At 46.9% G+C, this 12,817-nt stretch overlaps 4 protein-coding genes across 4 annotated transcripts; 2 read left to right on the forward strand and 2 right to left on the reverse strand.

Annotated features, from left to right (window-relative positions):
* Window positions 1-2,916: 2,916 nt before the first annotated feature.
* BGZ61DRAFT_371959 (uncharacterized protein) lies at window positions 2,917-3,812 on the forward strand (the record flags this gene model as incomplete). The annotated part of the gene is made up of 2 exons (XM_046242148.1): window positions 2,917-3,022; window positions 3,085-3,812. The coding sequence occupies 2 exons, from the start codon at window positions 2,917-2,919 to the stop codon at window positions 3,810-3,812; spliced, it is 834 nt and encodes a 277-aa protein (XP_046095053.1).
* Window positions 3,813-4,060: 248 nt separating this feature from the next.
* On the reverse strand, window positions 4,061-5,180 carry BGZ61DRAFT_371957 (alcohol dehydrogenase; the record flags this gene model as incomplete). Its single annotated transcript, XM_046242147.1, has 2 exons — window positions 4,061-4,782; window positions 4,844-5,180. 2 exons carry the CDS (start codon window positions 5,178-5,180, stop codon window positions 4,061-4,063), a joined length of 1,059 nt encoding a protein of 352 aa, XP_046095054.1.
* A 1,309-nt stretch (window positions 5,181-6,489) lies between these two features.
* On the reverse strand, window positions 6,490-7,154 carry BGZ61DRAFT_371875 (kinase-like domain-containing protein; the record flags this gene model as incomplete). Its single annotated transcript, XM_046242136.1, has 2 exons — window positions 6,490-6,864; window positions 6,924-7,154. Coding segments are annotated over 2 exons (606 nt in total), but the record flags the coding sequence as incomplete, so codon positions are not given.
* A 3,667-nt stretch (window positions 7,155-10,821) lies between these two features.
* On the forward strand, window positions 10,822-12,658 carry BGZ61DRAFT_540806 (Alpha/Beta hydrolase protein; the record flags this gene model as incomplete). The annotated part of the gene is made up of 4 exons (XM_046254961.1): window positions 10,822-11,177; window positions 11,237-11,353; window positions 11,406-12,009; window positions 12,068-12,658. 4 exons carry the CDS (start codon window positions 10,822-10,824, stop codon window positions 12,656-12,658), a joined length of 1,668 nt encoding a protein of 555 aa, XP_046095056.1.
* Window positions 12,659-12,817: the final 159 nt, after the last annotated feature.

The following is a 12,817-nucleotide window of genomic DNA, read 5'->3' on the forward strand; positions in this document are numbered from 1 at the left end:
AGGGATATATATAATAAGGGCTTTGTAATTAATAGTAGTTAATATAGTAATAAGTTATTTAGATGAAATTTATTAAGATAGGATAAGTATTAGAAGGGAAGTTAGTCTCTTAATAATAGGAGATATTAGTCTTTCTTATATTCTATTGCTTGGAATAAGATTACTATCTTAAGGTTATTAACTGTAGATAGTAAGGTTGTTAACTGTAGATAGTAAGGTTGTTAACTGTAGATAATAGAATTAAAGTTAGAGGGGTTGAATAGAAGCTTTAAGTAGAGATTGGTGGGTAATAATCTTATTATTTAGCTACTATTTCTTCTAGTGCTAGGTATAGCTCTTATTATTTATTCCTACTATTTGAGATTACTATATAACTTTAATCTATCTAATAATATTAAGTAAAGCTAAAAAAACTAAATAATAAATAATTAAAAATACTTAAGCTAGCTAATTACTAATAGAAATATCTCTTAAGTAACTTAAAAAAAATTAAAAAAAAAATAATATTATTATTAAAGAAAATTCTTTTTTTTATTAGAAATTTATTTTAAAAGTTAAAAAGATTAAAAAAGCTTAAAGATATTAAAAAGTCTATTAATTAATTACTTTTATTTTTAAGAAATTTATTTAAGCCTTCTTACTATTATTATATTTTCTATTTAATTTCTATTTTTAACTTCTTTTAAATATTAAGCTACTATAAACTCTATTAATATCTTATTAATAAACTTTTTTATAACTAACTTACTATTTTATTTTATAAGATACTTCTTTACCTAAATATAACAGTTAGATCTATCCTAAGAGTATAAAATAAATCTAAGATATATAGTATATAATTAAGTAAATCAGGATATTATAATAAGCAATATAAATCACAGTCTAATAATAGCAAAATAGTAGATTCAATATAACTAAGTATATTAAAAGCTAGTAAGGCTATCCATCTATAAAAGTACTAAATAAATATATATATATGCTATAATAGATCGCGGGGATCGCGGTAGTAATCCAAGTAAGCCATCGCCCTGGATCGTGAGGATTACGGTAGTGATCCAAGTGATCCCTTACTTGATTGGTTCTTATGTCGGGGATCGCTGGATCACGGGGGTGATCCGAGTGATCCTTCGTTGATTGGAAGAACGAAAGTGGGCGTTACGGTTCTGCCGCTTGAGACCGCCTGGTCTCAACCTGGGCCGTAACACTAGGCGGAGCTCTGATAAAATAGCATATAGGGACGTAGCATCTTCAGAGCTCACTGATTTATTGTCGTGTGAAGGACCGGGAAGAGTGTTGGGGCAAAGAATGGAATCAATTGCTTACTTTCATTTTAAATTACGTCCAAAGTCCTCTAATTCTCACAAAGACGACGTCCCTTCTAATATGCTAGAAGAGATGGCCACCACAGCGTAAGTCCCGAGCATCGCTCGATATAAGCGGGATCACCTCCAACAACGTGCCAAGTGCATCCCATCTTGCAGCACGGGAACCGCTGTGTCTGTTTCTTACTTTCATCCAAGTTCACTATCGGTAACTGGGTTCGGCTGTTCCCGGAACGAAGTATAAAATCTCTCTTGTGTCTGTGTACACGACCGGGAATAGAACGATCAACTAGAGTGCCTAATACCTTCAGAGAGCACTGTCAAGCATCGACAACAGAAACGGCCGACCCCTCGCCCCTCATGGGGTTAAAATCGCGCTCATTGGAGCACTGTCCCTCATCGTCAAAATACAGAGCAGACCCGACCTCGGCCACGCGTCGCCCGTTGCGACTTCCTAGGAAGTCGCGCTGCAGTCAGACCAAGCCCGTGCTTTCAGCGTATTTAGAGATCTCCCTTGGGGCTCGCTTGCGCTCTTCCCACTTCTTGCGCTATTCTTCTTGCGTCTTGTGCTCGTAGCTCAGCTCGTTGGGAATATCCGCCCGGGTGATCTTCCTTTCGCGGCTTTCTAGAGCTATGTTGGAAGCTCTGATGTTATCGATGATTTGTTGCTCGGATGAAGCTTTGGGAGCTTGGTCATCATCGTCAGACTTCTCGGGCTAATCTGGGTCGATCATGTCCCACACGCCACCCTTGCGTGCCATGCCCTCGACCTTGTTGAGATCCGTTGTTTGACGGATCAATGGCTATTCCTATCCATTGGTGGCTAGGATGTGGATGTCTTCTTGTCAATAGCTTCCGCTGGTTAGCGCTGGTTTTTCCTTCTTCAATTAATACAACCTGCTCATTTCAACAGACCTTGCCGATCCACGGAAGCCATTGGGTGTTGTCATCGAGCTTGATGTACTCAATGACGTCGCCATGCTCTTGACTTATACAAGGTTCGCCATCGTGCTTGTTGAGGCAGAGGTTTGCCGTGAGAACAGCTTATTAACTTCGGTCCCGTCGGGCGGAAGCTCTCTGAAGGGTCGGATCACGGTTCTGCGTGATGTTGGGCTGACTTGCGGGTTGAAAAGACTTGTGCTGTGCTCTGGCGCAGTGGAGGTTACTGGAAGTGACTCCACCCGGACTCATAACTGTTAAGGTACGGCGCCTAGGCACAAGGGAGCACATAAAGAGGCCCTACAAAGAGCGTTCTTCCTACAATTAGAGGGGGGCAGTGAGCGGTTTCGGTGACGACGAGCTCAACCCCTATTGTGGGGCTGCTTCAACCAATCAGCTAACTCAACATCCAATACTTAATCTGCCATCATTTCACATCTCCCTCAATCCACTCGAGACAATTCAGAGAAACACGAAGTTCTTTTGATCGTTTTCAAAGGCGGCATCATAACAACGCACAACAAATATCCACTGAGCACGATCTCAATCCTGCGGGACTGGTTCATCCGGGTACATCATGGATGTGTCTGATCAAGTTCTAGATGCGAGTGACTTGTCAACAAGTGACGACTCATCAGCAATTGTGTTAAGCCGTATGCCGCAACAGTCGGCAGTGATCAGTCGGGCGGACGACTGGACAGGGGTCAGCGACCCTGTAACACGAAGGAGACTACAAAACCGCCTTGCTCAGAGAACTTACAGTTCGTTTCGCTATCCGCAGGCCTCGTTTGAGCCGTAAAAGCTAATTGGTGCTTTGCCAAAGGGAAGAAGCAACGTCAAGTTAGACACTTCGAGCATCAACCCAGCAGCCATCCGGAACATGAATCCCAAGACACTGACAGCATAGTTTTGCATCTCACAAGATTTATCGAGCAACAATTCCCTCCAGGCCGGGGCTGTTTTCTTGCTCTCCCAGGAGCACAGGCCCGGCTGATCCAATTCGCTGGACAAGCATATCAAGACTACATGTTAGCATCACCGCGGCCCGCCGTGATGCAAACGTTAGTTCAGCTCAATGTGTTGAATGCCCTCAACCGGAACGCGGCTGTCTTGGGCATCACCATGGCATCGCTATGCGCCGAAGACAGCGTTTCGCCTTTCAACCACAGCGGTCCACGCAAACCGGACGACCCTCTTCCACCCCCAAGTCTTCAGCCTACTGCGCTGCAAATGTCTGTACACCATCATCCATGGATCGATCTATTCCCGCTCCCCGAGATGAGGGACAGCTTCATTCGCATTTGTGGCAGTGCTGAGGAAGACGAATTGTGTGTCGATCTCGTTGATGTCGAAGAAAATGACCGCGAAAAGCCTAACTTAATTGTCTGGGGTGATCATTCTGATCCTCGGGCCTGGGAAGCTACTGTACCGTTTCTACGCAAGTGGGGTTGGGTTGTCCGGGAATGCCGAGTACTGCTTGATTCTACGAATTATTGGCGTGAAAAAAGAGGAGAGAAGCGGCTGATTTTTCACGGACAGTCTGATGCTTGATGTTTACTTGGATGCTTATCAAGTGTCTGATGTAAAGGAAGAGATGATTATATGCTTGGCTCGTCTGTCATAGTGAGCACCGTTCTACGTCGTCATCAATAAACTCGGTCGATATGATTGAGGCCAGATGGGAGGAGCTGATGTATATTATCATCTACGTAGGATGAGATTAGTGTGTACACGAACACTCCCTCCACCGTTCATAGAGGTCTGCCGAAACAAGACGGCATAGCCACTGTCTCAAATGTCTAGGGAAATTCTATCACAACCTTCGTCTCGAGCTGCTGGTCAAAGCGACGGTAGTACTCCGGCACCTCTTCGATACCAATGGTTGCGCTGACAATGAAACTCGGAGCAGCTCGGCCACTAGCGATTAACTGGACCAACTCGGTGGCGTGCTGCAACGGTAGGACAATACCGCTGCCCATAGTTAAAGCCTTGCGCCAGAATTGGGTCATCGACATTGTTGTTGTTTCCTCTCCAAGGTAAACTCCGACGACTCCCACACCGCCATAGTCACTGGTAATGCTGATCATATTGCGGAGAACGATGCCCAACTCGATCTCGCCCTGGGCATTCACAGCTTCATACCCTACACAATCCACGCTTCGAGTAACTCCGTTTGGTTCCAGAGCTAGGATCTGCTCCACAGGATCAGTCTGGTTGAAATTGATTGGTATAGCTCCAATTGACTCTGCAAGGTCAAGGCGAGCCTGAACACGATCGATGGAGTACACCTTTGACGCGCCACGGAGGAGTGCAGAGTACGCGGCCAGAAGCCCGACAGGACCAGCGCCAAATACTGCTACCGTATCACCCGGTTGGAATCCGGCAAAATCGAGGACGGTCCATCCAGTTGCGAAGATGTCAGATACGAAAAGGTAGTTGAATATAGTGCTAGCGTCTGTGCTTGCATTGACTGGAACGGGAATCAAGCTATCATCCGCAAACGGGACTCGAGCGTATTCAGCTGCAGGAATTTATATTAGCGTCCGTTCCAAAGAGCTAGTATGGATATTATTCAGATATACCCTGAAGGCCTCCAAGCTGAAGTCCACCATATGAGAGAGGCAGTTCAGGGCCAAAGTTGAAATGGCCGTCGTCTACGTTGTCTGGGATAACAACGTAGTCGCCGACTTGCAGCCCTTGCACGGCGTCACCAATCGCCTCGACGTAACCAATAGCTTCATGGCCAATAGGAACTGGGTTTTCAGGAGATCCAAGGCCCTCATGGTAATAATGCAGGTCGGAACCGCAGATGGCGGACGCAGTGATGCGGACAATAGCATCCGTAGCATTTTGAAGTACCGGCACCGGTATGTCGATGATTGAGACGTTATAGGCGCCGATCAAAGCGGCGGCACGCATCGTTGCGTTAACAGCCATGGCGAGTTGGAAAGAATGAGGTGTGAAATTGGAATGCTTCTGATTCATGCTCTGCTGGAATGCCTTTCATGATTGTTGTATATAAACTCATAAAGCCGATGGTCAACTCTCGGACGGAATCGACTGTGTATCCTCTGCTTCGTCATCATGCGCCTAATCATACCATGTCACGACGACAACCCCACCGCTCTTTCGGTGATATTTCCTATATTGGATTCCCTGCATCCCTTTCCACGGTTTCAATTGTCAGCAGTATGCATAGGATGGACAGAAAACGGATTTATGATCCATAGAACTTGGCATGGGTAGCAGGGTTCGCGCGCTTCTCAAGTAAGCCACGACATATTATTCCATCAGTCAACAGAATCCTCCGGGACGGTCACGACAGGAGTTACAAGTCAATCACAGCTGTTTATGTTAGGGATACATCATCTGGCACCAAGTTGCGTAGAAGCAATAAGTATTCAATACATCAGATTATAATAAATCAGGTCATCGTCACAGCACGATTGTGCCTAATCTGTTATTGTTATAACACCAGGGGACGGAGCGAAGGTTTCTGCCGACCCAGGGGTTGATTTTAGCCTCATTTTCTCGCGCTTTGGGAGGGAGGGTGACGTACGCCAGGAACCCAAACATGGAAACTGGACATGGACGGCAGGGGTTCCCGCTATCTCCTTTCTGCCTTTGGGACGCACGTTTCAGGCTAATTATGTCAATACATAAGCCTTTTGTCGGTTTCCGAGCAAGCCCGGCACCCGACCGTCGATGCCGTGGTGGGCAGCTGAGGGGCAAATTTCCCAGGACCACAGCATCATGGGCTGCGAATATCACTGCCAGCTGATGATAACGCTAATGCAAACTGCTTACGAGGTTAAATTGTGGATCTACTACCAGAACCCACAGAAGCATGGGCCACGGGTACTACGTTCTATTGACCCGTATTCGTGCCATGTTGTGTGGGTTCTCCACGGCATTGACGGTCGGGTACCGGCTTGCTTGGTTTTGCCGATGCTGGGCAGTACGGAGTACGGGGTGGCTGAAGGCAACGCTAATGCAGACTGCTTATGAGGTTAAATTATGGGCCCGTACATAGCTTTGACTCATGTTGGAGAGCTTGACATTGTCAATCCTGTATCTGTCTACTTACAACCAGCGGAGCAACAGTTTTTCAATGGGTAATCATAGTTGTCACCTCTCATTCGTGCATCCCTCAGAGTGTAAGGATTAAAAAAATTGGTTGTATGAGCTTAGTGAAGAACCCTTTCTTTTCCCCCTCACAACAATGTTCTCAGAGCCTCTCTGACAGTTTGGAATGCATTGTGGATTTCACAAATTCGATGACCGCTTCACTTTCATTGCGTTCTCTCAGGGCCTGGTACGGAAATGGTTCCATACCACTGCAGTACTTCCCAAGCTCAGCGACACTGTCGAAGGTTGCTTGGCCAGTTAGGGTTTGGAAGACAAGTTCCCCTAAGCACCACATATCTCCGAGACAGGGATCTTCTGTTTTGGGATCTCCGCTGTAGCCCAAAAGCTCTGGAGGGATGAAGCCCGTGGTGCCTTGGATTGCGGTGGAAGCTCTATCACCAATTCGCTTACTGAGCCCGAGATCGCAAAGCTTGACCCACCACTGGTCAGGGGGCTGTTTCTTGATGAGGATATTCTAGAATATTATCAGCCAAGACTGCGAAGTGAACATTGAATCCTACGGGTAAGGGTTACCGCTGGTTTGAGATCTCTATGAGCAAAGTTTTCGCCATGCATAAGAGATAACGCATCGAGGATCTGGGCAGCAATGTCCTGGACCTGCCCTCCTGGCAAACGGCTGTCTGGACATAGCTGTGCATTCTTAAGATAGCACTGCAAGTCTCCAAGTTGGCAATACTCCATCGCAATATGTATCCATCCCGGGCTATCATACCAGCCATGAAATTTGACGAAGAAATCAGTATACTACAAGGATGTTATTTCACATACAGAGTAATCCTAGAAACGCTGTGCTAGCCTTCTGATGAGAAAACTTGGGCATGGCTTCAAGCTCACGAATATAAAATGACCGTTTTAGGACCAAATCTGATTCGGAAATCCTAACGCTTTTAACAACTCGATATTCAGCTGCCTGACGGCCAGCTGCGTCCTTGGCTTGCAGTTGGATGATTCCGAACCCGCCTGACCAATATTCCTCTCGTGAATCCATACCTCGCGCTTAGGCCTTGTCCGATGAGAGATGGCGTGCGTATGGACGGTGTACCGGTTTTGTCCATCGCTGCGGAACGAGGCGTGCAGTCTCGAGTCTCGGACCACCTCGGTGAGTTGATCGAAATGATCAACGCTCAATATTGCTTGCTCGGTCAGTGCTCAGTCTATCGAATCTGCAGACTCGGTGTTGTGATCTGATGCATTGAGACCAGGCGTATCGATCTCTCTCCTTGGGATAAGCAATTGAGGGTTCAATCCGATCAGGCTTCAGCAGAAGCAACAGTAGTCTCAGCCCTGTCACCTGACGGTAAGCGGAACAGCTGGAGGCACGTAATTGGATCAGTTACCGGCGGCTGTCTTTTCAGGCTAGCGCAGCCTGATAGTCTTGTTTACCCAGAGGTTGAGTAAGCATGCATCACGACGCCAACTCTGTTAAATCTACTGTACACCCGTGGCGTAACGATCTGCTTATTTAAACCACAGTCGCGGGAGGTGTGTGTGGGTCACTGAGAGTTCTAAAAGGCCTAGTAGGATTAATTTAATTACTTGTTATATGCTTATTTCTTCCTCCACACAAATAGCTCCAACATCAAGTAAATCAGCTGTGACTTAAGCACAAGATTAGATACCTACAACCCGCAAGCGGCTTTATGGAGTTGAAAATCCTGTGATAACGACGCCTGGGCTTGGATTTCGTCCTAACTACCAGCAGTCTGCCATGATGCATCAAGCTGGAGCCAATGCTTCAGCACAAAGCGCGCCCCCGTCCTGACTCGTATTGTCAGGTGCCGGAATGCAAGGGATAGCTAAGCGCCGTATTTGGTCAAGACTAGCAAATCTAGCTGCAGCTATGCTGAAGGAAGCCCTGATATCAGCTATAAATAGCCAGGGACAACCGCCTGTTGGAAGAAGGATCAGAGATCAATACAGTCATCACTACCCCCTCTACCTTTCTAGCTGCCTAGCAGCTATCATCTGACCTCTTCACTCCCGTTGTGTATTGCAGCCCTGACACGTATTCCGATCTAAGTTGAAAACGACACCACGTAGTATCTCCGATAGCCCCACCATGTTCAACATCCGATGACGGGACATCAGCAAGGCTTGCCCCACATCGATATCTCCAACAAGATCCATTAGTACTTGGTAGGTGTGGCGTCAACTTCAAGAATACTTCAGGGACGGATTATTGGCCGAGGATAAGTAAGTGAATTGCTACATCAGAAGTTGGACCTCAACGAAGACTCTGAGGAAAAATTACATGTTATTGAATGAAGCATACAGGTCCGGTCCCGGTATATTGGCAAAGGAATCCTTTGTATTTTCCGGGCTTGCCGAGTTGAGAATTCTCTTTACCTTGAGCATATTTATTATCGGCTCGGGAAGGCAGCAACTATAAGAGAAGCAGCAGCAAAGGCAATAAACCGTCCTCAATAAGATATATCGCCAGTAACAGTTGCGATCAATAAGGGGCTTAAAACTGTCACAGAAACATCGAAAACCTAGATAGGTTTAGCGACGAGGCTTGACAATTGTCAAAAACGACGACACAATACTCCACTGGGCCTGAACAACCACCATTCTCTGCTGCACGGATGATAAAGACTGGATTTGTGATCTGTTCGCCATCGCGACGCTAGGAAATGGATCCTGACAGCTCGGCTATACGTTATTGGCCATGAGATTGTGGAAACTTCGCAGAGCAACCTTGGTAAGCTGAAATGGCTTATAACTAGCGTTCGGAGCGAGGCGGAGGAGAAAAAGAACACTATATAGTCTAATGCACGCTTGGCGGGCTGGGCCGACGAGGCTGGTTGCTAAGACAAAATACGCGATTTCCCATGTGAGATCTCGTACAACCTTCCATCTCTGGTTCGACATGGTCTGCACTAAATGCATATCCCACCTACGAACTGTACGCCACTGTGACTGTGCATAAGCCCACTTGCAGCCAAAAGAGTAGTTTGCCGCTACAATGCAGCTTCCGCGTTATTGAAAGGAACTGCAGCTATTCCTTGCTCGCTATTTAGTAGGCAGCAGAAATCCCGTATTACAGACACCGTGCGCATTAATCACACTAGATGACTAGATAGTACTTATGATATCATGACGGTACTTTTGTTATCCGGCAATATCGGCAGCTTAGTTTCGCTGATAAGGGAACACGAGCCCCACACTACATGGCTACTCACTATGTTGTCGTGCCGTATTTCCCGCTGAGTACGATCATTACCCGATGGATAACTGCCTGCTGACAGGAATGGATGGACGTGTGTTAGGTAAGAGAGATTGGGTAGTCGTCATTTATTTGCTCCTGTACGGTCCACCGGGAGGACAGGGTGCTCGGGGAAAGTGTTTTGCAGCTCCGGCTTACAATTAGACTGCTACTCTCTGAGGTACTCCATGTGGATTAAGTTGATCATATTGTTTCAAATAAAGTTATAGTCCCAATGAGCTACTCACCACGCGGATCAACGTTCCACATTAACTCGCACATCTTTCCTACTATAGTTGTGTGAGCAGGCAACGATCTTACATGCGTCGTTGCCCCGCACTTCCCCCGCTTCCATTGTTTTCTAACAGGCTTTGTCGACGATGGTGCAGGCATTTTTTTACGAAACAAAATCTCATTGGTATGCAGCATTGTCAAGAAGGAAATTACAATGGTTTTGATTGACAAGCAGAGGTTCATCGTATATCCTCGGCAACGGGTGTTCCAAGACACATGTTTGCATTTTCTTAATTGCCACATGGAGCTGGTGTTCGTTTGTACCGCCGCTTGGTGTTCAACAACATGTTGTGTTTCGTTACGCCGTCTACAGCCCCAAAGATGAATGTGACAAAGGTTGCAATTAAAAAGTTAGAGGTCACACTGAACTCGAACATACGAAATAAATACTTAATTCGACCGTCAAAAATAGTCAACTACACTCTTCAACTTAAGGGTGCGACCAAACTTTGATCCAAGTGCCGAGATGGGCTACGGCCAGGGACCAAGCTTTCCGAAGAGTCAACGCGCGAATTGAATCTGCCTATCTACTTTCGGGCATTGCTGGTTTTGTCAAGGCTACTCTGAACGACGAGTGCAACGTTTAATAAATCTGCCTTCGCGAGTGCTGAGTTGCCCGAACTTTTGTTTCCCCACTAGGCCTCAAGAGGCAGCTAGGACAAGGATACGGCCACAGACCCATAGGCACTGCCGACGTTACCGACGCGGACGCCGGAAATGGCATGTTGGCGTAAATCATCCACTGCTGGAAGTGCCATGATTCGTTGACTTTGTGTGCTATGATCTCAACCTGCAATGACGTGAGTGACTTGGTAGCATGCGCATTGATGTGATCCTCCGCCTTGTTTGTGATAAATACTACAGAGTGCCGAGACTTTGCCCATTCGAAATGCATGCCAAGCCGTTTTCACAATGCAGTTCAAAGTGGTCGGGCTTCTTCTAGCCTTTGGGGCTTTGTCCCAAGCAGCGTTCAACCAAGGGGCACTCAACGCGTTCAACCACAAGAACCTTCGCCATCACGACGAAAAGCGTGATTTCGCTCCTCTAGAGAGCCCTACGCTCAGTAAGAGGAAGCATTCCAGGTTCCTCAACAAGCACACCAAGAAATTTGTTGTCAATGGCACCGGCATCCCAGATGTTCCTTTCGATATCGGCGAGTCCTATGCGGGCTTGCTTCCCATCTCACAGTCAAAACATGAAAAGAGAGAGCTGTATTTCTGGTTTTTCCCGAGTACCAACCCTCATGCGGGCGACGAAGTTGTCATCTGGTAGGTCTTGACCCAGTTACTGTCTCAATCTAAGCCTCTTTGCTGACAACGCTCTTCAGGTTGAACGGAGGACCGGGCTGCAGCTCTCTTAGTGGCATGTTGACTGAGAATGGCCCCTTCTTGTGGCAAGATGGTACTCTTGCTCCAGTCCCAAACTCTTATAGCTGGACAAATCTGTGAGTTGTCTCGATTCCTCTGCCTCCGACACATGCTCACAACTTCCAACAGTACCAATGTTATTTGGATTGAACAGCCAGTTGGAGTTGGCTTCAGCCAGGGCACACCCAATATCACAAATGAAGTAGAGCTTGGCCTCGAGTTCATTGGTTTCTGGCGTAATTTCATTGATGCATTTGAGCTACACGGCGCAACGACGTACATCACCGGCGAATCGTACGCGGGATATTACATCCCCTACATTGCCGATGCTTTCATCACCGCAAAGGACGATACGTACTACAAGCTCGGCGGCGTTGCTATCAATGATCCCATCATTGGAGATGGTACATTGCAGCAACAGGCAGTCATCTTCCCTTTCATCGAGTACTGGTCAAACCTGCTCAATCTGAACGAGTCTTACACAAATGCCCTGCGCTGGACTCACGAGCACTGCAACTACTCAACCTATCTCGAGCAGTACGGAACTTTCCCACCACCAAAGGGACCTTTCCCGACACTCCCAGATCCCTACGCAGATCCGTCTGGCAACTATACTTGCGATATATTCGACTATGCCTATGCCGCCGCGATAGATGCCAACCCCTGCTTCAACATCTACCACATCACTGATACCTGTCCTTTCACTTACTCGCAACTGGGAATTGTCAATCAGGTACGTCGTCCAATCTTTCCCAACATCCCGGATTCAAAGGTACTAATTATTTTATCAGGGCGACTACTCCCCGCCCAATGCTCAAGTCTACTTCAATCGCACAGATGTCCAAGATGCAATCAACGCGCCTCACGTTGACTGGTACCAATGTACGCCATTGAATGTGTTTGGTGACGGAAAAGACAATTCAAATGCCTCTGATACCTCCAATGCACCTGCGCAAACCGACGTGGTCCGCCGCGTTATCGAGCATACCAACAACACCATCATCGGCGTCGGCCGTCTTGATTTCCTCCTGCCCCCCAACGGCACACTTTTCGCGCTACAGAACACAACCTGGAACGGTGCCCAAGGATTCCAGAAATACCCGCAGGACAATGACTTTTACGTGCCTTTTCACCCAGAGTACAACAGCGGAAGACTGAGCGAAGCTGGCATTGTTGGCAACTGGGGCCGTGAGCGTGGGCTTACGTACTACGAGGTTCAATTGGCTGGTCATGAGCTGCCTGGATACACTGCGGGAGCCGGATATCGGGTGTTGGAGCTTCTGTTGAAGCGCATCAAGAACTTGGGAGCTATTGAGGATTTCACAACCCAGAAGGGAGATTTCCAGGGAAACAGCTCGGTGAAGTACCATCCCGAATTTTAGGTCGAGCTTGATGAGTTAGCAGACCAAAAGTAAACTGCATGAGCTGCTTATAGTAGTAAATTAGATCATGACTACAAATTTCACAACCCTAGACTGAATATGGCAGGCAGCGTAGAAAGTATTACTCCGCTGGACGATGAGTTAATGATTACAGTAGGT

This window comes from Ilyonectria robusta (genome assembly GCF_021365365.1).
Source record: "Ilyonectria robusta strain PMI_751 chromosome Unknown BGZ61scaffold_48, whole genome shotgun sequence".
Lineage (NCBI taxonomy): Eukaryota > Fungi > Ascomycota > Sordariomycetes > Hypocreales > Nectriaceae > Ilyonectria > Ilyonectria robusta.